The sequence below is a fragment of the Sinocyclocheilus grahami genome, unplaced genomic scaffold, assembly GCF_001515645.1.
Source record: "Sinocyclocheilus grahami isolate Dianchi unplaced genomic scaffold, SAMN03320097.WGS_v1.1 scaffold36.1, whole genome shotgun sequence".
Classification (NCBI taxonomy): Eukaryota; Metazoa; Chordata; class Actinopteri; order Cypriniformes; family Cyprinidae; genus Sinocyclocheilus; species Sinocyclocheilus grahami.
The window spans coordinates 2,076,649-2,099,190 of record NW_015505215.1 but is presented as its reverse complement, the minus strand read 5'-3'; the positions used below and the strand labels follow the sequence as shown (position 1 = coordinate 2,099,190).

General features: G+C 36.4%; 1 protein-coding gene across 2 annotated transcripts; it reads right to left on the bottom strand.

Moving 5' to 3' along the window:
• Positions 1–303: 303 nt before the first annotated feature.
• On the bottom strand, positions 304–15,305 carry LOC107581557 (nebulin-related-anchoring protein-like). 2 transcript variants are annotated; one of them, XM_016267158.1, is made up of 34 exons: positions 15,091–15,305; positions 14,824–14,918; positions 14,554–14,641; positions 13,295–13,399; positions 13,095–13,202; positions 12,860–12,964; positions 11,973–12,080; positions 11,791–11,895; positions 11,600–11,707; positions 11,410–11,517; positions 11,203–11,310; positions 10,390–10,497; positions 9,500–9,613; positions 9,280–9,378; positions 9,079–9,183; positions 8,863–8,970; positions 8,678–8,785; positions 8,347–8,544; positions 8,141–8,245; positions 7,861–7,959; positions 7,662–7,766; positions 7,444–7,551; positions 7,017–7,328; positions 6,821–6,925; positions 5,920–6,018; positions 4,448–4,552; positions 4,228–4,335; positions 4,025–4,138; positions 3,713–3,910; positions 3,504–3,608; positions 3,102–3,209; positions 2,684–2,995; positions 2,284–2,436; positions 304–1,231 (listed from the first exon to the last, which is right to left on the bottom strand). In XM_016267158.1, the coding sequence occupies exons 1-34, from the start codon at positions 15,160–15,162 to the stop codon at positions 884–886; spliced, it is 4,434 nt and encodes a 1,477-aa protein (XP_016122644.1). In that variant the 5' UTR covers positions 15,163–15,305; the 3' UTR covers positions 304–883. The 2 variants fall into 2 exon arrangements, with proteins under 2 accessions (XP_016122644.1, XP_016122645.1); XM_016267159.1 differs by having other exon boundaries at positions 13,095–13,199; positions 15,091–15,304.
• Between the last annotated feature and the right edge of the window lie 7,237 nt (positions 15,306–22,542).

The following is a 22,542-nucleotide window of genomic DNA, read 5'->3' as shown; positions in this document are numbered from 1 at the left end:
TAAACTGATTTTCATTATGTCCTAGCAATAGTGATGCCCCGCTGAGCAGTTTCTCCATGCTGCTGGAAGGAATACTGCTATTTTACAGCTTCTTCAGTGCAGTCCATCCATTCATTCATCTGTCTGTCTGTCTGTCTGTCCGTCAGTCCGTCCGTCCGTCCGTCCGTCAAGTTTGTTACAAGAAACTATAATCTTACACAATAAAACTGTCTGTGACTGCCCTCTAGTGCTCAAGTTGAGTGACATGTTTTGTGAAGGACATTTGAAAACCAAAATAACTTTTATTTTCATTTGTCATAATTCACACATTTAATTACATTTCAGCTGTTTAACTCTGCTAGCAGAGTTGCGGTTCTTTCTCATAATGCACAGCTTGATAGACATACATTATATCCAGTAAGTCAAATATAACTATTTCAGAACCACCAAAGACAGTTGTCAGATGCACCAGAGGAACAAATGAAATGTTATAAATGTAATCAGACATTTTACAATTGATTCTTGCTTATCATATTCCCAGCAAATAAAAAAAGAAAAAAATATTCCAGCAAATAATTGATCTACTTTTAAAATAGTATATACTAAAATAGCACTTCTACAAAATCATGCTCATCTCTATTCTTTACATACACTGTCCATACTTACAGCTTTGTTTGATATCTTCTCAAAACCTTAATAATTATAACCACATTCATTAAACCATAATAAAATCAACTATGCAACTTACTTTAACCATCTTCACATTCACTTTTCACTTACATCTTTTATCTAAATATCCTTTATTGATGGATCAATCAAAAACACCGTCAAAGAACACCAGGATCTACATGATGTTCATAAATTAAATTACAAAAGTAAAAGTAAGGAAGACAGAAATGACAGATTACATTGTTCCTGACTTTGCAGCAACTTGATCTGTGATGGCCCGGTTTTCACTCATCTGCCTTGCGGTGGATCCATCAGCATGAGACTGGCTCATAATGGATTGTTTCTTGGTGGACTGATTGGTGATAGACTGACTTGTGGTTGAGTGGGAAGCAACAGACTGTGACGTGATGGATTGTGTGGTCTTGGCCTGCTTGAATGCGGTGTGAATAGTCTTCTTCCTCTTGACGTGGAGTATCTCCATCGCATCAGGATTGACTCCTGGCTGCTGGAACTCCTTTGTGGTCTCCGTCTGCTCTGTAGTGGATTGCTGTTGCTCCTGGAACTCCTGCTGTCTCTGGAGCATCTGAGACAGAAGAAATGCATTATGAAGGAGAGGAAATAGAGGCAATTGGGTAATGTGGTAAAAATTTAAAAATGTCAAATATATGATAATTGCTCTGTTCCAAAACCCAGTGCACTGCATACTGAGGGAGCAGTTGAAGGCGCACTCCTGACTTGAAGGCCAAATATAAAAATTTAAAATGCATGATAATTGCTCTGTTCCAAAACCTAGTGTGCTGCATACTGATGGAGCGTTTGAAGGTGCACTCCTGACTTGAAGGCCATAGCCAGCTTAATATGCCTTCTTTGTTTTAGCCAAATTCTAAAGCAGCACGGTATATATCCAAAAGGAAAAGGCAATCCCATAATGCACTATAATGAGCTCAGTGAAAAAATCAAAGATGATGAATGAGGTAAGAGAAATCACATTTAAAAATAAACTTTTAAAGTTGGTATGAAACTTCATCTATTTTCTAATAGTATGTTTTAAACAGGGATATTAGTATTAACTAAAACTATGAAAAACATTGATTTTAACTGAAATAAAGATTAAATAAAATATAAATATTAGATGATAAACAAAATGTTGCCTTGGCATCTAACTGAAACAAGTTTAGGGTGAAGCAGTAAAATTATCTGGAAATAAATAAAAACAAAAAATTAACTAAAACTAAAATAAAAATAAATTAAACCTAAATAGCAATGTTAAAAAAAGTAATAAAAATGACAAACACATATCACAAACATTTGACTAAAATTAAAATCAAAACTGAAAATATAAAAATATTTTTTTTTCAAAATATATAAAAATTATAGATTTTTATGCTTATTAGTAAATTGTGCTGTTAGCTTAGCAACATGCTAACACCAAAGTCTATTGAAATCAGTTGCGAGTCACACCACTGGTGCTGTTTGTGTAGCTTGTGGAGTTGCTGGTTAAGTAGAGCGTTCCAAATCGCTCACTTATGAGGTTCCAACAGCAGTTAGGATGCTAAACAAGGCAGCTCACTAGGTATATTATATTTAGATATATTCAGATAATGTATAATATTGTTATGTAGAGTTGTGCCTTACCATTAGCTGTTGATACTTGGCGATAGCCTCGTCAGTGGTTACTCCTTCAGCAAGGCCCAGTTCTGCTGCACGGCGGGCCATTTCTGCCTTAAGAGAGCCCGGTGGCGTCCAGCCCACACCTTTAATCCAGTTCAAATCTGATTTGTAGTTCACCTGCAACCACAGTCAGGACCATTAAACCTTGCTACATGAGGACAACTATAAGAACAATTCCTGTGTCAAAGTAATGTAAACTGAGAAAGTTTTTTTTGCAAATATTGCCACCAAGTCACTGCAGTGTCACATTTTCACATGCAAATGGAAAATAATTTGCCACTCATTTCGTCAGACACATTAGCATGGGATGGCATCAATACAGTTTGTCATAAATCATTGAATAATCCCAAAACTCTGTTCTCACATCACTCTGCAGCTGGTAGGCTTGTTTAGCGTGTTTGACATTGAGCTGATTAGGATCACAGGTGTAGTCATGAAAATGCTGGCGATAGTTGAGGTTGCTGAGTTGAGCCTGGCTCTTCTTAGCATGCAGGAACTCAGGCTGGTCGCCATGGATCTTAAACTGAGAGCGTGTCTCCTGAAACTGCTTCTTGTACTCGTTGTCACTCTGGAGCTTCCCTACAGCCAGTGAGTGTCTGATCTTGGGGTCATCCTCAACGCTAAGAAAGCCCACCTGCTGGCCTTTACCTTTGACAAATGCCTCCTTGTAGTGGAACTGAGAAGGAATGGTACAACCTATATTAAAATACAATTCTAAAACTGGGTTTTACTTAAGAAAATAGTTTACAGTTTAGCAAATAAACGTTTTGATTTTGACTTACATCACTGGCAATTTCTCTGGAGGCCTTGGCTGTCTGGAAGGGAATGGCGTCTAACCTGAGGTCGTAACCTGCAGACTTTACCTGCTCACCTGATTTTTTATACACTTTCTGCAAAATTAAAGAGAAAAAGGAACATAGACTATGTTAAAGCATGTGCACTACCATTCAAAAGTTTGGAATCTTTAATGTTATTATCAATGTTGAAAACAAGTTTTTGCTACTTAATTTTTATTTTATTTTATTTTTTTCTGAAGGATCATGTGTAAAAGTCTTTACTGTCACTTTTGATCAATTTAACGCATCCTTGCTTAATACATTAAAAAAAAAAACTGTTGAACAGTAATGCAGATGACCATGCTGGATCAATGTGTTAATATATAAATAGCCATTCATATTTCATACCTCGCTAATTAGATCTGTGGCCCGTTTGGATCCCTCAATCTGTAGGGCACCAGTGGCAATCCAGGCTGCACCACGAAGGTAGTTCAGATCAGAGCGGTAGATATTCTGTTGCATAAATAAAATATGTTCAAGAGCATTCAACTTTCAAGAGGCATTCTGTGAAACAGTGATTATTAGCAATACTAGTGCTGTATTGAATAAGCCATTACCTCACTCTGCAGTTCATATGCTCTCTTGGCAGCCTGCACTTTGAGGTCATCAGGCAGTGTTGTATACTTGTGCAATGTAAGTCTGTAGTCCTGATCGCTGACCAGAGACTGAGCCTTCTTAGCGTGGAGCACCTCCAACATATCCATTGGTAGATGGAACTGAGAATGCATCTTAGAAGAGTCCTTTTTGTATTTGAGCTAAGGAAATAGAAAGTTGACCAATCACTTGAACATGACCTCTCAAACTTATATTTGCGGTACTTCATTCAACTCCAAATGCTGTAGCCTTGCTCAATCTGCTGGAATACTCACATCACTCTGTATATTTGTGGCATGCACAGAGTGAGCAATGTTTATATCATCCTGTAGTCCCTTTAGCCCAATCATCTTCCCTTTTGTCTTCTCAAACTGTGCCTTGTATTTTTGCTGGAGGCAAACATTTATACAGTTAGACAGACAGATATAAAATAAAATAAAATAAACTGTAGTTCATCTATTGTTTACAAAATACTCACATCACTGAGGATTTCTGCAGATGATTTGGCTGCTTGGAATGGAATAGCATCCAAGCGCAACTTGTAGCCACCATCTCTGATCTTTCTCCAGGACTCTTTGTAGCATGACTATATAGAAAAAAAATCTACTTTTAGCAGTTTAATGTGGAAATTCAATTGTTTGTGCATGTGTTTAATAGTTTCTGAAACAGCAATGGCAGTGTGTGTAATGGATTTTCACCTCACTGAGGTTCATGGCATTGATCTTAGCCTGCACATGCTCTGGAATATCTCCAATCAGTGTGTACTTGTGCATTTCATTCTCTCCTTTCTCTCTGTATAATCGCTGTTAACATGAAAATATGAACACAACACAATTACATACATACATGCAGGAATTCCAGTTCAATGCATAGATTCATAGAAATAATAATTCATATACACTACCGCTCAAAAGTTTGGGATCAGTAAGTCTTGTAATATTTTTTAAAGAAGTCTCTTATGCTCATCGAGGCTGCATTTATTTGATCAAAAAAAACAGAAAAAAACAGTAATCTTGCCAAATGTTATTACAATATAAAATAATGGTTTCTATTTTAATATACTTGAAAATATACACTAAACAAAATTATAAACGCAACACTTTTGTTTTTGCCCCCATTTTTCATGAGCTGAACTCAAAGATCTAAGACTTTTTCTATGTACACAAAAGGCCTATTTCTCTCAAATATTGTTCACAAATCTGTCTAAATCTGTGTTAGTGAGCACTTCTCCTTTGCTGAGATAATCCATCCACCTCACAGGTGTGGCATATCAAGATGCTGATTAGACAGCATGATTATTGCACAGGTCTGCCTTAGGCTGGCCACAATAAAAGGCCACTCTAAAATGTGCAGTTTTATCACTTGTAACCCAAAGGTTGTGAGTTCGAGTCTCAAGTCTAGCAGGAATTGTAGGTGGGGGGAGTGAATGTAATGTACCACGACTGAGGTGCCCTTGAGCAAGGCACTGCACCCCGGGCGCCGCAGCATAAATGGCTGCCCACTGCTCCGATCATTACTCCAGTCTTCAGTGTCACATGATCCTTTAGAAATCAGTATAATATGCTGATTTATTATCAACAGTTGTGCTGCCAAATATTTTTTGGGAAACTGCAATACTTTTTTTCAGGATTCTTTGATGAATAAAAAGTTAAAAAGAACAGCATTTATTCAGAATATAATTCTTTTCTAACACTTTAAATCTTTGCTATCACTTCTGATCAATTTAACACATCCTTGCTGAATAAAAGTTTTAAACTTTTGAACGGTAAGAAAAATATTTCTATTTTAAATAAATGCTCTTCTTTTTAACTTTTTATTCATCAAAGAATCCTGAAAAAAGCATCACAGGTTCCAAAAAAATATTAAGCAGCGCAACAGTTTCCAGCAGGGATAATAAATCAGCATATTAGAATGATTTCTGAAGGATCATGTGACACTGAAGAAGGCTGGAGTAATGATGCTGAAAATTCAGCTTTGCATCACAAAAATAAGTTATATTTTAAAGGATATTAAAATAGAAACCATTATTTCATATTATAATAACATTTTGCAAGATTACTGTTTTTTTAAGATATGTTTTTATTTATAAGAGACTTCTTTAAAAAAACATTACAAGTCTTACTGATCCCAAACTTTTGAGCGGTAGTGTATGTATAAAATGAAGACATACATCAAGAACCAGTTTGCTGCTGATTTTGGCCTGGACCATCTCTGGTGTATCCTCTATGCTGGTAAACTTCAGAGCACTCACATCCTGTCTGTATTTTTTCTGGAACATACACAACACATGGCAAAGATTTATATCAGCTGTCAGTGCTGGGAGATGTAGAGTGTGTTTTGAGTTTGAGTGTCTCTTCAGTGTACGGCCCCCAAGGTCTATCATTTCAAGGATGATATGGTTCAATCATTTCATAATGCCTTTAAACAGATGTGTAATTGAAATGTTAACCACAGGCATGTGCTTCTCTATTTTAGCTGAGTTTAACATCTATACTCAAAGTGAAGTGCATCTAATAATAGTTATGGCTTCTATCCTAAAAGCAGCACTTGATGTTATAACGTATCTCTGTTTTAAATTGTTCAAAATTTTAAAACATTCTGTTTATCCCCAGGTTTAAATGTATAGAAAAAATTCTTTAGTAAATTAGTATATAAAATAACTAAACATATTATTTAGCAAAATACTCTGTTAGCCAGAAATGTCAGATCTCTGAAGGCATAAAAACCTAAAAATAAAAATTTGTTGAAAAAATAATTTTTAATATGGTTCTCAGCCATTTTGCGGAGACAAGGTTCTTAATAAACTATACAAGGTGCTGATGAATTGAGGAAATAGTTTTTTCCTATTCCTACCCATGCTAAATATAACCTATCACTTAAGCTATTTGCTATGCAAGCATTACATAACTGCTCTTCTAGTTGTTATGTATGCATTTCATTTTCAGAGGGTCCAGCTGATGACCTAAAAATCTGGTGACTCCTCAAGTTACTTGATTTTAGAACTTGATAGATGAAAACCTATGATATCAAGTGTGTATAGTTGGTCATGTTCATGAGAGGTCGATCTGTACCTCGCTGGCTAAATCTGTAGCTTTTCTGGCCTTCTGGATATCAAGGGATCCGGTGGTCTCCCATCCCACCCCTTTCATCCAGTTTAGGTCAGAGCGATACTTTTTCTGTGAAGAAAAAGTTTTGATTAATATGATTCCAAAAATATGCATGTTTGTGCCTGTTTTGGCTTTACAAGTCATTGAATTGAATGCTTACATCACTCTGTTGGCCGTAGGCTTTCTTGGCCCATTCCACCTTCATATCAGTGGGCAAGAGTGTGTACTTGTGTAAGAAAGTTTTGTAGTTTTTCTCAGTAGCCAGTTCCTGGGCTTTCTTGGCATGGCTGAGGGTCAGCATATCAAGTGAGGTACTGTATTTGGTCTTGGTGTCCTCATACTCTTTCTTGTAATTGAGGCCACTCTGGAGCTTGGTAGCCTTGGATGAATGGGCCATCTGAGAATCATCTGACACAGTCTTCACACCAATCATCTTCCCTTTTGTCATCTCATATTCTTGCTTGTACTTCACCTACATAAATGGAATATCAGCAATGTTACATTCGATTATTAGTCACAATACCTGAGCTTCCAGTGTCTATTTGAGTGCCAAGTCATGTGCATCAGTAGGGTGTTTGGTCACTCACATCACTGGCAAGATCTCTTGTTGCTTTGGCGGCGAGAATTGAAAGTGAGTCCAAGCCTAGTTCAAAACCCTTCTCCCTCTGCTCCTCCCAACTACTCTTATATGTTTTCTGAAAATCACCAATTTAATGTGTTTATTAAAAGCAGGCGGTGGGTTGTTAGATCAAGTGTAGGTTATTGGTGAAACATAAGTAACAGGTTCAAGTGATTCAGTTCATACTTCACTGAGAAGCTCTGCATTAGCTTTGGCTTGCTTGAAGAGAGGCTCATCTTTGCTTATAGTGTACTGGTGCAGTGTCTGTTCAGTGCCCGCTTTGTACGCCAGCTGAGGATGAGAAAAGGCCGATAAGTCTCAGACAGGACTCCAGTTAAATGTCCACAGAAGAGAGGAATATCCAATTAGATGGATCATATCTTACCCCACTCTGCAGCTCCTGGCTCTTCTTAGCATGTATGATGGAAGGAGTGTCTGCCACTTGTGTGAATTTCACACTGTCTGGCTTCTGGCGGTACTTTTTCTGTATAGAGTTGGGAAATGCACATTTAGAGTAAACATGTGAAGTTTGCTGTCCAGCATTGTCTTCCTGTTGAAGACCAAATAAATCTTGGTGGTACAGCTAGTTAAGAAGCCTATGAAAATGCTGGTGACCAGATATGCAAGTCTCATCAGTAGGGCATATAAATGTTGTAATGACCAACCTCACTGAATTGTTCTCCTGCTTTCTTGGCTTGTTCTACATCCAGGCAGCCATCAGCCTCCCATCCGACTCCTTTCATCCAGGTCAAGTCTGATCGGTACTGGTTCTAAAAGAGCCAAATAAAAAATTCATATAGCATGCATAAAGGTACACTATGTGTATCATTGTACTGTGGTCTTGCAAATAGACATGCTTTCTTCCTCTTACATCACTCTGCAGTTGGTAGGCTTTCTTAGCTTGCTGCACTTTCATGTCATCAGGCAGGACGGTATAATCGTGTAACTTCTTCCTGTAGTCCAAATCACTGGCCAGGGCCTGAGCCTTCTTAGCATGACTCAGATTCACCATGTCCAGAGGTAGGTGGCACATGGATTGAGTCTCCTTAGAATCCTTTTTATAAGCAACCTATAGCAAGAAATTAGATTTGTTTATTTCTTTAGGCTTAATAGCATCTGAAGAATCTGATATTCCACACTCATGTTAATGGGAAAAATACACTTTTGTTTAACTTAACCTGATTTTGGGTACTCAGGCTTACCTCACTGCTAAGCTTGGCCACCCGAAGGGAGTGCAGTGTTTTTGAGTCACTTACGTCCATTCCAATGGCTTTATCTTTGTTCTTTGTAAATGCTTCCTTATACTTGATCTGTACACCCCAAGAGATCAAATTAACCCAAGAAAACCAATTTTAATGACGTTTACATTTAAACGTTTGATTCTTACATCACTAGCCAGGTCTCGAGAGGCTTTGGCAGCTTTGAGTGTCAGTGTGTCCAGGCCGAAATCACATGCTTTGGATTTGTTCTTCTCCCAGTTATCTTTGTATTTGATCTGTGAACGTCCAGACAACACTTACCAACACAATCAACACCTGTGAACTATATATATATATATGGATGACAAAGAATGTGGCTCTGGAATGTGTGAGTATAGGCTTACATCACTGGCGAGTTCAGCATTGGCTTTGGCCTTTTTAAGTTCTGGTGTATCTTGAGATAATGTGTACTGCGTCTTTGTCTTCTCATAGTTGGCTTTGTAGTTCAGCTTGAATGAAAGATTATATGTGATAAGGTTTATGAAATAAGATAAGTTATATTAAATTCACTTGAACACTCAAAGACAAGGACAATTTATGCTTACATTGCTGAGCTGATGAGCATTGATTCTGGCTTGCACAATTTCAGGGGTGTCTGTAACCTGGCTGAATTTCAGCTTTTCGATATGCTGTCTGTAGTTTTTCTGTGTGGGGAAAAAGGACAGCCATTTAGATTAGGCAGCACACCCTGAAAGACAAGTTCTAAGCAGAATAGCCAATACATGAAGTTTAAGTTTATAGTCATAACAAGAATGATAGACTTACATCTTTGAGCGGCTCCAGTTTCTTCTGTGACTGATAGGATGGAGTGATGGTGGCTGGATAGTTGTACTCACTCTGCATATGCTTCTCCTGCTCATATTCTGATTTGTAGGCAATCTGAAAACAGATGGCATTAGAGAATACGTAAACAATATGAGTTATGCCTAAAATTCGAAAAATCTAAAATTATAAAAACATACACTGGGGTTGGTAAGATTTTATTAAACGTTTTTGAAAGAAGTCTCTTATGCTCACCAAGGCTGCGTTTATTTGATGAAAATACAGCAATATTGTGAATTACAATTTGAAATAACTAGTTTTCTATTTTAATATACTTTTAAAATCTATTTTGTTCCTGTAATGGCAGAGCTAATTTTCAGCAGTATTACTCCAGTATTTAGTGTCACATGATCCTTCAGAAATCATTCTAATATGCTAGTGCTCATTTCTTATTATAAACAATGTTTAAATTATTTAATTTAATATATTAAATTAAATATTTATATTTTCCATTAATACTTTAATGGAAACCATGATATGTTTTTTTCAGAACTCTTTGATGGATAGATATTTTTAGGAAAAATTATACTTTTTTCAGAACTATTTGAAAGTTTGAAAGGACGCAATTAATTTTAACTTTGTAAAAATATGTAAAAAATAAATAAATAAAATGTGTCTGTCATTTTAAAACTATTTAATGTGTCCTTGCTCAAAAAAAAAAATTACTGATCCCAAATCTTTTAATTGTAATGTATCTAAAAAAATGTGTCTATATTTCAAAATTGGACAAATGCAAAATTCTATTATCATATGAATTCTACAACTTTAATGCAATTAAACATGAACAAAAAAACTATGTATGAGAGGTAATATGTAAATGGATTTTGTCTTACATTACTGGCAAGCTTTCTGACATTCATGGCATGCATGGTCTTCTTGTCGATGCCACCGTCCTCATAGTGCCCCTTCATGTGATTAGTGTAATTCTCCTTGTATTTATTCTGCAATTACAAACATAGAATGAATGAGCTTGCATATGACTGCACACAAGTGCCCAGCACAGCAACACCTTATATATAGGATATGCTGTCATTCTTTGTATATACTGTAGCAGTCATATCACTGATGGGGCACTCACATCACTGGTATACTTGGCCATCTTTGACACATTCTTGAACTGTGGCATCTCGAATTATAACACTTCAATTAAAACATTTACAATAATGAATAATAAGCCTATATAATAATAATAAGCCTAACAGTGTTATTTTAATATCATTGAGATACTATTATAGGTTCTGTTAATATTTTGAAATACATTTTTCAGCTTTCATGTTAATTTTAGTTAAAGTTTTTTAGTGTTTTTGTCATTTTTATTTTTTATTGTATTTTATATTTTGTCAGTTTTTGTTATCTATAAATGTCTATATAGTTTTTATTAATTGTTATTTCAGTTTTAGTTATTTTAGTACATCAAGATAAACAAAATGAAAATAAGAAATGTTGCCTTGTTAACAAGCTGTTAAGTTTTTTATATTTTATTTCAATAATAACATAAATGTTTTTATGGTTTTCGTTTAAGTTTTCGTTTAGATTACTATAACCCTGAACCCTGACTGGGACAGAACTGGTGCAATTCCCACTGTGAAAAGTGGAGCATCTAAAATGACAGACCACTTCAGCAGTGATGATGCAGTGATACTCACATCACTGGCTAAGTCATGGGCTTTCTTGGCCATCTGGTATCCAGGGGTAATCATAGCGGGGAAGCTGCCCTTGCCCTTTTGCTGTTCATATTCCTCAGTATAGGCATGCTAAAGTAATTAGAGACATTCAGTGTAGCCATATGCGAGTATGTAACCACAAAGGCTGTAAAGCAAAGGCCCTGTATGTGCAAAAGAACATTGTGTCACCTGACTGAAGTGTTCTGCATTCTCTTTGGCCAAAGCAAACTCTGCAGAACCGGCATCAGTGCTGGCCTTGCCCTTAATCTCCTGCTCATATTTCTGTTGATATTTCACCTGCACAAAAACAACACCAGCTTACAACTGGCATGCACATACAGCTGACATCCACTTGTAATGTACACATTTGGACACTTACTTTGCTGGCCATCTCGCCTGCTTTTTTGGCCACCTGGTATCCAGGAGTGAAGTGGGCAGGAAAACTGCCTTTGCCCCTCTGCTGTTCATATTCCCCGGTGTAGACATACTGTTTTTATGGAAGGAGGTGCAAAACTAAGACATATGGACAATATTCGGCCACAAAGAATTTTCCAAATTCTATTCACTTACATCACTGACAACCTTCCCTTGATTTTTAGCTAGAAGTACATCAGGAGCATCCGTCACAGTGGTGTACTTTGACATTCGTTCTTCGTGGCCTTTTTTATACTCCACCTTAATAAAAAAGAAAGAAATAATTAACTTAAAGAGCATCTAGTAGGACAGAAACTTGCAACTAAGATTTGACTTACATTGCTAGCCAGTGTATTGGCTTTCTTTGCCATTGCATATCCTGGCGTGATCATAGCTGGAAAACTACCCTTTCCTTTAGACTGCTCAAATTCTTCTGTGTATTTCACCTTTGAATCAACATATAACATCACAGATAAGAAACACAATTTGTGTAATGACTAATCACATAAACAGGGATAAGAGGAAGGCCACCAGATGACCCTCTGTGACCATTTGTCCTGGACACGTCCTGGCTAGGAATTTGTAATTGCCTAAAATGTCCTGGTTTTGGCTTTTGGTCACGATTGGTTGATTATGTACAATGCATTCACATTATTGTTCAAACTTCTTTTCAGTCATTACCTTCAGCAGGGATGAAAACAATAGGAAAACAAAGCCAAAACCCACATATTTTAGGCAATTTAGAAATCCCAGCCAGAACATGTCCGGGGAAAAAGAGGACGTATGGTCAGCCTACTCAATGCACCCTACTCAATCGCTTCTATATTTAGCTTCAGAGGCCAGTGTATGGAAATTGTGAGAAAACTAAGCACAAAAACTTGAGGAAGTGTCACACAACAGGACAAAGCAATATTGATACGTTCAACTTTCACACTAAAGCTTATGGAACTCATTATTAAAATGTTATGTTTTAAAATAATATAATAACATTTTACATTTACTATACTATACTATACTATAAAAAATATATAAATATATACTATTATATACTATAATAAAAAAAATAATTGTGGTCAACAGTTAGAAATATGACAGAAAGAGTTTGCTACTACCACAGTTTTCTATGAGAGAATACTATACCAGAAGAAGTATAAAGAATCTTGGATTTTTAAAACCATGCATGCCATTTCAGTCTGAAAGGTCACTTTGGAAAATGTATTCTTACATCACTGGCCAATGAGACTCCAGTCTTGGCATGTAACATCTCAGGTGTGTCGGCTACAGAGGTAAACTGTGTCACACACGTTTCATGGCCTCGTTTATATTCCACCTGCAGCCCAAATTACCACGTCAGGTCACTCTTTGTAGTACATCATCATAATTCATACATTGATTGGCGTAGCAAAATAGCAAAAGCCTAATTTTTCATTTGCTCATTGAATCTGAATCAGATAACTCACGTCACTAATGGTCTTCTGTGCCTGGGTCACACGAACAATTTCCTGGCTGGTAACACTGCCCGAGTAAAATGATTGTTGGCCTACAAATTCAGTTTGGTAACCTTGCTGCTTTTAGAAAGATTAAAAACAGTCACATGTTAATAAAATAGTCTACAGCTAAACTTAATGGATTTTTGGTACTATTTCCTTTGGTTCCTCACCTGACTGGCAAGCTGGCTGGCCTTACGAGCTTGCTCGATTTCCTTTGATCTCATGTCATAGTGGAAGGTAGACATAAAACGCTCCCCTTCTTCTCTATATTTATTCTAAAAAACACAGAGATATAAGAAGAGAAACGTTAGTGAGCTTCCTGTTAGCACTACAATAAATTACAATGTGGTAATGATTGACTCTGAAATCCCCTTTCTGTGATTCCTGATGTATGAAGAATGATGGAATATCACATACTATAAAAATGTCATATTCAAAGACATGCAACATCAGTGATGCTATTGGGTGCTATTTTTCCACACTGTCTTTATGTAATTTTTCAGGGAAGAAATGAAATGATACACGTGAAATGTACATATGGTGGTCTGCATTCTGTCAGTCTGCATGAAGGCCGCTCTAGAGCCCACTGACAGACAGGGGCAGGTGGGGAGCCCACTGAGAGAGATTCAGAGAAAGGGAGGGAGCGAAAGGAAGCAAGAAAAGATGTGGGCCATGTTCATGTGGTATAAATTTAAACAGCAAATACATAAAGAAGGCCAGAGAAGTATCATGTCACACCACAGAAATAACTGGAGAAATGCAGTTCTCATTCCAAACCTGTAGAGTCACTGGGGCCTTTGAGCTCTCTTAAAAACAGACCTTTAACCCAGCTCATGTAGGGAGTATTACAAGCAAAATGACCCATATTCAATTCTTTAAATACTTTTGCTTGTAAATCAGTTAGCAATAAAACAGTAAATACACTGGCCACCACTAGTTCAGCAGCAGGCTGCCTAAAAAGTTTTCTTGAATCTGGAAGATCTTTTTAAAGAAACATTTCTATATCAGTTATTTTTAAATATTTTACTTTCCGCATACCTGTGTTTGCAAGCAGTTCATGAGCTCAAAATACCTAAACAAAAGTATTTTTAAGTCTCCATGAGTAAACTAACAAGATAATTTCAACTGAGTAAACTGACAGGATATTAAACTCAGATGTTATTATATTATATATTTATTTAATTGGTAAGAAGCCATGTACTTAAAGTGGTGTAATGTACAGTCAACTGGTCAGAACTTCACACTTGTAAATACTCTATCAAATAATGTTACAGAAAACCAACATATGACTTGAATTTTTATAAAATTATGTTTTTATAGCCTCAGCTATTAAAAAGGGTGTACTTAGTTTCATTACTATAGTACTTTGTCAGATGTACAGTAAGTTTGGTTGTATTTTGTGGTGTCTGTGACATAAACAAAACCTCACCTCACTGGCTGCTTCAGATTGCTTCTTGGCATTGATGTTGACTGGGGTCTCATAAACACTTGTGAAAGTGTTGTTCTTTGGATTATGCCTATGAGATATAAGAGAAATAATTAAATATTTAACACACATAATGACCAAACTATGCAGTAAGTACAAATTATGCCTTTAGTCATGAAGCAATGGAAAATAATGCTGATTTGAGCCTTGAGCATTAAGCCTTAACTCATATTAAAAAATGATATTCAATCAAAAAATGACTCAAAAACTTACACTTGGCAGTACGGCCTTTTCTGGTGGCTAACAAAATTATTGGCAGTCAGTACCATTTTACAGACCTCACAGTGAAAACATGCTTTGTGCCAATTCTGAAAGAGAGAAAAAATACACATGCAGAGTGTGAGAAAATGAAAATGTGCATTTTAAAAATAACTGAATCCAATTCCTTCTCCTTAAATCTGTCCAGCTTAATTGGTCCAAACTATCTATGGACTATCATTTTAATTTGTAAGATCTTTGAGACACGTCATAAAGACTTACCTGACCGATAAGATTGATCTTCTCCGCTGGGTACACCACAAACCCACACCTGGCACACTTTTGAACATTCATATTTGTATCAAATTAAAATGGCAACTCCAGAGAGAAATCAAAACAACTTGTACAAATAGTCAGTATAGGAAAGTAAGGCGTCCCAGACAGTCCCTTGTTCCCAGTTGTGTCTCAGTCTCTGTCCTGTGTTAAACTTAGATCTGCTCTCTGACTGAGACCCTGTCTAATACATGTCAGTGGGTGCAGAGTTCCTCCCCTCTTTAGCTGTTGCCGGTCAGCTGACTGGTTGACCAACTGTCAGTTACTTGAAAGGGGAGAGAGATGTCACTGAATTGTGATCACAGTGTTGTTCACTTTGAGTATATTAGTCAGAGCCTTCAGACGTGCTTTAAATAGGTGAGTGAAGTCACGGCTAGATCGTTGCATGCGTTGAAATGCCTTACTTTTTAGCCTATGTGCTGTCGTGACTTTCCGTCATTTTCTCAATTAAGATTTTATTGTTCATGCTGTTATATACTCCTTAACCTTTAGACATTATGAAAATATTCTCAAAATATGATGACAAACATGCCCCCTGATATTCAGGCATTAAAATATTTTAAATGTAATAGAAACCCTTCTATAATTTTATGAAGTAATATTAAATGTTTGACTCTACATCATTTTACACATTTCTACACATTTACATTTTTTTTTACTCATTTAGTTTTTCCTAGGTTAAGCATTACTGCAATGCAAAACAAAGTTAACCTGTTAGTGTTCCACTGCGTGTTTTTGAGGGTTAACTTTGTGACATACAAAAAAAAAGAAACATATCTTTGGAAAGCTGAGATTTTTGTGATTCAGATGATGCAAACCATCTTAATCAACACAGCAGGTAAAATCAGTGTCTTTTTCAGACCACCAACAAGATTCATGCTAGGGTTGCCAACTGTCCCGTATATTGAGCCTAATTGATGTGTCCCATACGTGACCTCCCTTGTCCTGTTTATTGACCGCTACGCTGATCACGACACTTGAGAATGATCACCGACACCTGTCATCATCCAGTCACAGCGGCAGCCCCCTCACACGCATGATAAGTATGGGTTAAGTAAATCACAAATGTATATGTATGTATCTTATTTTTCTATGAAAAACCACGATTGTCCCATATACGGGACAATTTTCCTTTTGTCAAGTTGGCAACCCTACTTCATGCTGTGATCCCATTGTGTTTTCCAGCTAATAGCTCCCAGCTATAGTCATCTGCAGTCATTTTTTCCCCTTTTTCAGTGTGTTCAAAGTTCTATTACTCAATACCAGTAAGACTTGCAGTGATTCTGAGGTTTGTTCTGTTTAGTAACAAACCTCAAAGTGTCACCTTTCAAAAGAGACCAAAACCATATCCAAATGGTTCAAGAAGAGCATACTTTGGGTATGCCTTTTTTAGGCGTTTTAGGCCAATTTTACAGGAATGCTAAGGGTTTGTAATGTAAGTATTTAAATAAAAATATAAATAAGCATGTTTTTTCTTTTATCTCATGTTTTTGGTGTTATCAATTAAAAAAAAAAAAAATTTCAAGGTCAGAGGAAGGAGAGGCTGTTCAAATGGGCGCATGGTTATTTTTCTCATCACATTGGAATGAAAAGGTCTTATTTTACTTTTAATTTAATGTCAATAATGTATTGATTTTAGTCTGATCAATTTTCCTTTTGTCAAGTTGGCAACCCTACTTCATGCTGTGATCCCATTGTGTTTTCCAGCTAATAGCTCCCAGCTATAGTCATCTGCAGTCATTTTTTCCCCTTTTTCAGTGTGTTCAAAGTTCTATTACTCAATACCAGTAAGACTTGCAGTGATTCTGAGGTTTGTTCTGTTTAGTAACAAACCTCAAAGTGTCACCTTTCAAAAGAGACCAAAACCATATCCAAATGGTTCAAGAAGAGCATACTTTGGGTATGCCTTTTTTAGGCGTTTTAGGCAAATTTTACAGGAATGCTAAGGGTTTGTAATGTAAGTATTTAAATAAAAATATAAATAAGCATGTTTGTTCTTTTATCTCATGTTATTGGTGTTATCAATTAAAAAAAAAAAAAATTTCAAGGTCAGAGGAAGGAGAGGCTGTTCAAATGGGCGCATGGTTATTTTTCTCATCACATTGGAATGAAAAGGTCTTATTTTACTTTTAATTTAATGTCAATAATGTATTGATTTTAGTCTGATTAATGATGTTTGTTTTAAAATGCAATTGACGGCATTTTATACGTTTCATGAGAATTTTTTGAAAAAATTTTGATTGCTTTATTGGCATGACAACTGTTACAATGTATTGTCAAAACGTAGAGTTTACATTGAATCTAGAACAGATATATGCATTTATATTCAGCTGGTGAGGAAGTGTTGCTCTGTCACCGCTTCTCCATGGTTACAGCATGGGCAGATACCGCTCTCTTTGGGCAGTCTCTATAGTAAAAGTATGATTGCTCAGTCTGTATCTCGTCATTCGTCTTCTTAATTTACAGTCTTTCACTGTACTCAGACACTCTGCTGTTGTGTAATCTCTTTTGTAAGTTTACTTTGTTTTTCCGTTGTTTTAGTCCAATAAGTTAGATAATTTTCTTTTTGTGCCTTTATCATTTGGTTGGGCCGAATTTTGTGAATGAATGTTTGGTGTCCTGATGCTGGCTGTTGTTAGTCATGTTAGTTTGTTTTTGCAGCTTCAGGACCATCTGAATCAGTGTTCATTTCATGGTTTTTAAAGGCTTTAAAATGGTTAGAGTTGTAGGGCTGAAACGATAAGTCAAATTTATCGACAACGTCGACAAATATTTGATCCCATATGACCTAATGTTAGAGCCTGCAATAACACGGTTTGACCAGTGTGTGCAAGACTGTAATTCAGCTCTCCTGATGCAATTCAAGAGAAGAAGACACAGACAGCACTTCAGACAGCAAACGCAGCCGAACCTGAGGCTGCTGAGCGGTGTTTGGATGAATATGTAAATATATACTGCACACTTTAAATAACAAAATTAACACATCAAAAACTGACAGCGGTGAGAAAGCAGCAGTTTAAAACGCATCTGATTACAGCGATGTGGATGTTGCGCGAGCTCTGCAGTTCAGTACTCCAATAAAGTCCAGTCAAGTCATGTTTATGTAGTACTTTAGCAGTGTTTCCCCTGCCATTATATTGGGGGGCATCCCGCCCCCCTTGAAGGTCAAGTTAATTTTATTTACTTTTATTTTCTCAATGCTGCTGAGCGGTGTTTGGATGAATATGTAAATATATACTGCACACTTTAAATAACAAAATTAACACATCAAAAACTGACAGCGGTGAGAAAGCAGCAGTTTAAAACGCATCTGATTACAGCGATGTGGATGTTGCGCGAGCTCTGCAGTTCAGTACTCCAATAAAGTCCAGTCAAGTCATGTTTATGTAGTACTTTAGCAGTGTTTCCCCTGCCATTATATTGGGGGGCATCCCGCCCCCCTTGAAGGTCAAGTTAATTTTATTTACTTTTATTTTCTCAATAGCGCCAGATCACAACAAAAGTCATTTAAAGTTACCTTTTCTATAGAACAGGTCTATACCTTGTTCTTTTATTAAACTAAATAGCCTTATGTTATTTATCTTATTTACACGACAGTATGTCATTTCTGTCTCTAAGTTAGATGGTCGCGCTCTGTATCGAGCACAGTGAAGTTCCACCCCAATGTGCGCACACACAAGTGAGCACACTCCCACTCATATTAAGCCGCAAAATGAGTATTTAAATATGAATTCTGGGTGTTAATGAATGGCGCAGATGCGCGGTTTTGTTTACTACTCATACTGAAGCGCGCGTGAAGCTTCCGGTGATTTCAGCGTCTGCCGCCTCACTAATGAGGACATAAATGCATGAACTTCTCCAGAACTGCTCTGAGAGTCACTTCATGAGCATTTGACCGTTTCATTTGAGTAAAACTATCCTCATATCACATACACACAGAAATGTAAAGGTATTCACAGCAACCCATCAAAATAAAAGTTTGGTTTAACTTGAAGCCATTGCGGCAGAAATATATACTTGACCGCAATTGACCACCCCCAAGTGTGTTTACTTATGGATAACTTTATAGAAAACATTTATCCTCATAATGAATATGGCATTATTTGACAACAATATCTAATCTTAAAACCACTAAGAAAACACTTGAGCAAAAACAAGAGAACGAAAAATTGTTTGATTCGGATTGTGAAAGAATAAAGACAAATTTAAGGCAGCTTGCAAATCAAAAACACAGACAACCAGACATTTCAGATTTACGTATTCATTATTATGAAGAGCTTAAAAAAATGAAAATACACTCAGAAAGAAGAAAGAACAGTACAGCCAAAATCAGCTGAAAACAATTTAAGAATAAATAGATAAAGAGCATACGATGATGAAAATTATCTCAAATCCTTTAATATAAATCCAAGGAAAGATGAAGGTAATCCACACAGAGAAAAACATCCAACACATGAGAGGTAATACCAACAATAGCGACATTGACCTGAACAAATGAGTAAGCTTAAGTAGGGCAGAAAACAAGGGGGGCACACACAGGTGATGGAAATGAACCAATAATGAGACAATAAACTAATGAGCAAAATGAGAACAGGAACATAACCAAATGTGGGCACAAGAGCGAGAAAACACAACAAACAGTCCACTAGGTGTGACACTGTCCATTCAAACAGTTTCTGGGACAAATAGAATCTTCTGAATAAAAAGAACCATGAAGAAATAACTATACAAAATGTAAACACCTTGAAAAATCACTTTGAACAACTTTATGGCAAAATAAACATGAATACAGAAGTACAGATATATGAAAAATGAAACTATATAGAATATAGAATTGGCAAATACCAAAATTCAATAGACTACTGGTGATATAAAATACAGGCACTGCCAACAAAAAAGGCAAGTGGACCAGACGGCATCCTAAATTACATGCTTAATAATACAAATCATAAATTCCGATTGGCCATAACGAAACTGTTCAACTTGGTTCTGAGTGTTGGTCATTTCCCTGACATATGGAACAAAGGACTCATTATGCCCATATTCAAGAGTGGAGATAAATCAGACCTAAACAATTACAGAGGCATCAGTGTAAGCAGTAACCTGGGGAAGTTGTTCTGCAATGGCATCAACACAAGACTTGTACACTTCCTTACAGAGCACAATGTGCTAAGCAAAAGTCTGATTGGATTCTTACCAAATTATAGAACAACAGGCCACAGACAACAGACAACAAAACCAATATATTTGCTTGCTTTGTAGATTTCCAAAAGGCCTTTGATTCAATTTGGCATGAGGGTCTGCTGTCAAAACTTCTAGAATCAGGTATTGGGGTAAAACATACAATATTTAAAAAACAATGTATTCAAACAATCAATGCGCAATTAAAATTGGAAATGAACAAACAGAATTCTTCACTCAAGGGGGTAAAGAATTCTTCACACCGAACAACGCATGCAGGGCAGAATTAGGCCAATATCCTCTACTAATGCACATTGAGAAACAAGCCAGATTTGGAAAACACCTAAAAATAAGTGACCTAGGGCTGCAACAAACGATTATTTTGATAATCGATTAATCAAAAGATTATTAGAGCGATTAATAGACTAATCATCGATTATTTCGCTGGTTAATCAGTAGACATTTATTGATTATTCAGCTTTTACAATTAAAATGTTGTGTTATACATATTCTAACAAATAAATTAAGGTAATCACTTCAGCTTTTGAAAGTCATATGTAATTACAGTTATACAATTAATTTATACAAATAAATATATTTGGCACACAAAATGAGATGGCAGAGAAACTCTCTTATTCACCGTTTAATTAGCTATATGAGAAAGTAGCTGAATGACACATCATTCTGCCTAAAATCTCTTTTTGTAAGTCATATGGATAAGAAACAAAATAAAGGTTAAGTGATAAGACGTTTTATTTTTGGATAAACTATTTTACTCACAACATAATATCTCTTAAAATACCTTATAGGGTTATGATAATCAAAACAGTCCTGAGCTTTGATCTCTACAAACCAAACTATAACTTTAATGAAATGTTTTTTCCCCCACTAATAAAAATATTTTATCGTTAGCTAGCTCCACACTGGAGAGCTGCTTTATAACAGAAAATCAAGTTGTAATTCTAACTAAAAGCAACACTGACTTTGGTTGTTCGTGTTTAATACTGTAAAGCTGCTCAATTTAAGGCTATCTATTGCATAAAGTCAGTACTTCCCCTAGGTTTATGGCTTTTTAAAATTTTTCTGGACTCCTTTTTAATGGTTAAATTAAATTTAACTAATCAAAAAGCATGTCTAATTAATTATAATGTAATTAACTAATTATCACGAAACTTAATTTAACATCAATTTATTAAAAGTTTAACACAAATTACATGTTTAGGGTCCTATGAAATGTTTTATTTTTTCCAACCATATGTTTTATTGTTATCAAATTCTGTTTTAGCATGTCTAATTATTTGAAAGCATAAAAACAAGTTTCATTTATTCTTACAATAGCCTTACGATTTTATTCCCTCAGAAATTCTGTGCTGTGTATTTACATTTTTAAAGGCATAAAACATTCATTTAATTTATATTTGTATAATGAAAATTAAAAACATTAAATTTTTTTAGAAAATAAAGGGGATTTAATATTACAATTAAAACATTGAAGAAATATTGTATGATTATTCCTTACAAATAAGGTTTTAATAATTTTAGTAGTAGTAGTAGTAGTAGCCTATTCTACTGAACAACAGTAATTTTCCAGTGCTGTCTTGGACCCATCTGTAATTTTTTCTAATATTATACAGCTACATACTGGGTTGTGGATGTATGTTAGTATTTTCTTTCCTTTTTAAATACACAGTTCCCTTTCAAATGGTCTCTTCCGTTGTGTTGACATGCTTATGGGGAACCTCCTGTTTTTATTCTGATACTGAAGTCTGATTTGTTCACGTTCGTGTAGCTGCACGAACCAATGGTGCTTCACCTCGCCAAAAGGGGAGGAGCCGACCTATATAAGTCCTCTCTGAGCGCCATTTTGGCAGAATTTTTCTCCTTCAGCAACAAAGATCGTGAGTGTGTCGCCTGTCTCGGCAGTGCCCACACAGAGGCTGTGCTCACTTAGACGGCATGCTCTCTCTGCGAGGACAGCGTGGACAGTGAGCTGATCCGCATTCTAACTAGGGCTCTGGAAGAGCCCGCCCACAGCCTCCTTGAATGGTACCTGAAGGGATGCCATCCCAAGGAACTCACCAGAACGTGGCATGCCCCCTACTCGGCGCATGTTAATCCCGCTTCTTCCACCGCTCTCACCACTGTTGACAGCACTGAAGGAAGAGGTTATAGCAAGCTCTGTGCCCTCCATCGGCCCTGGGGTTGAAAGCCCATGCAGTG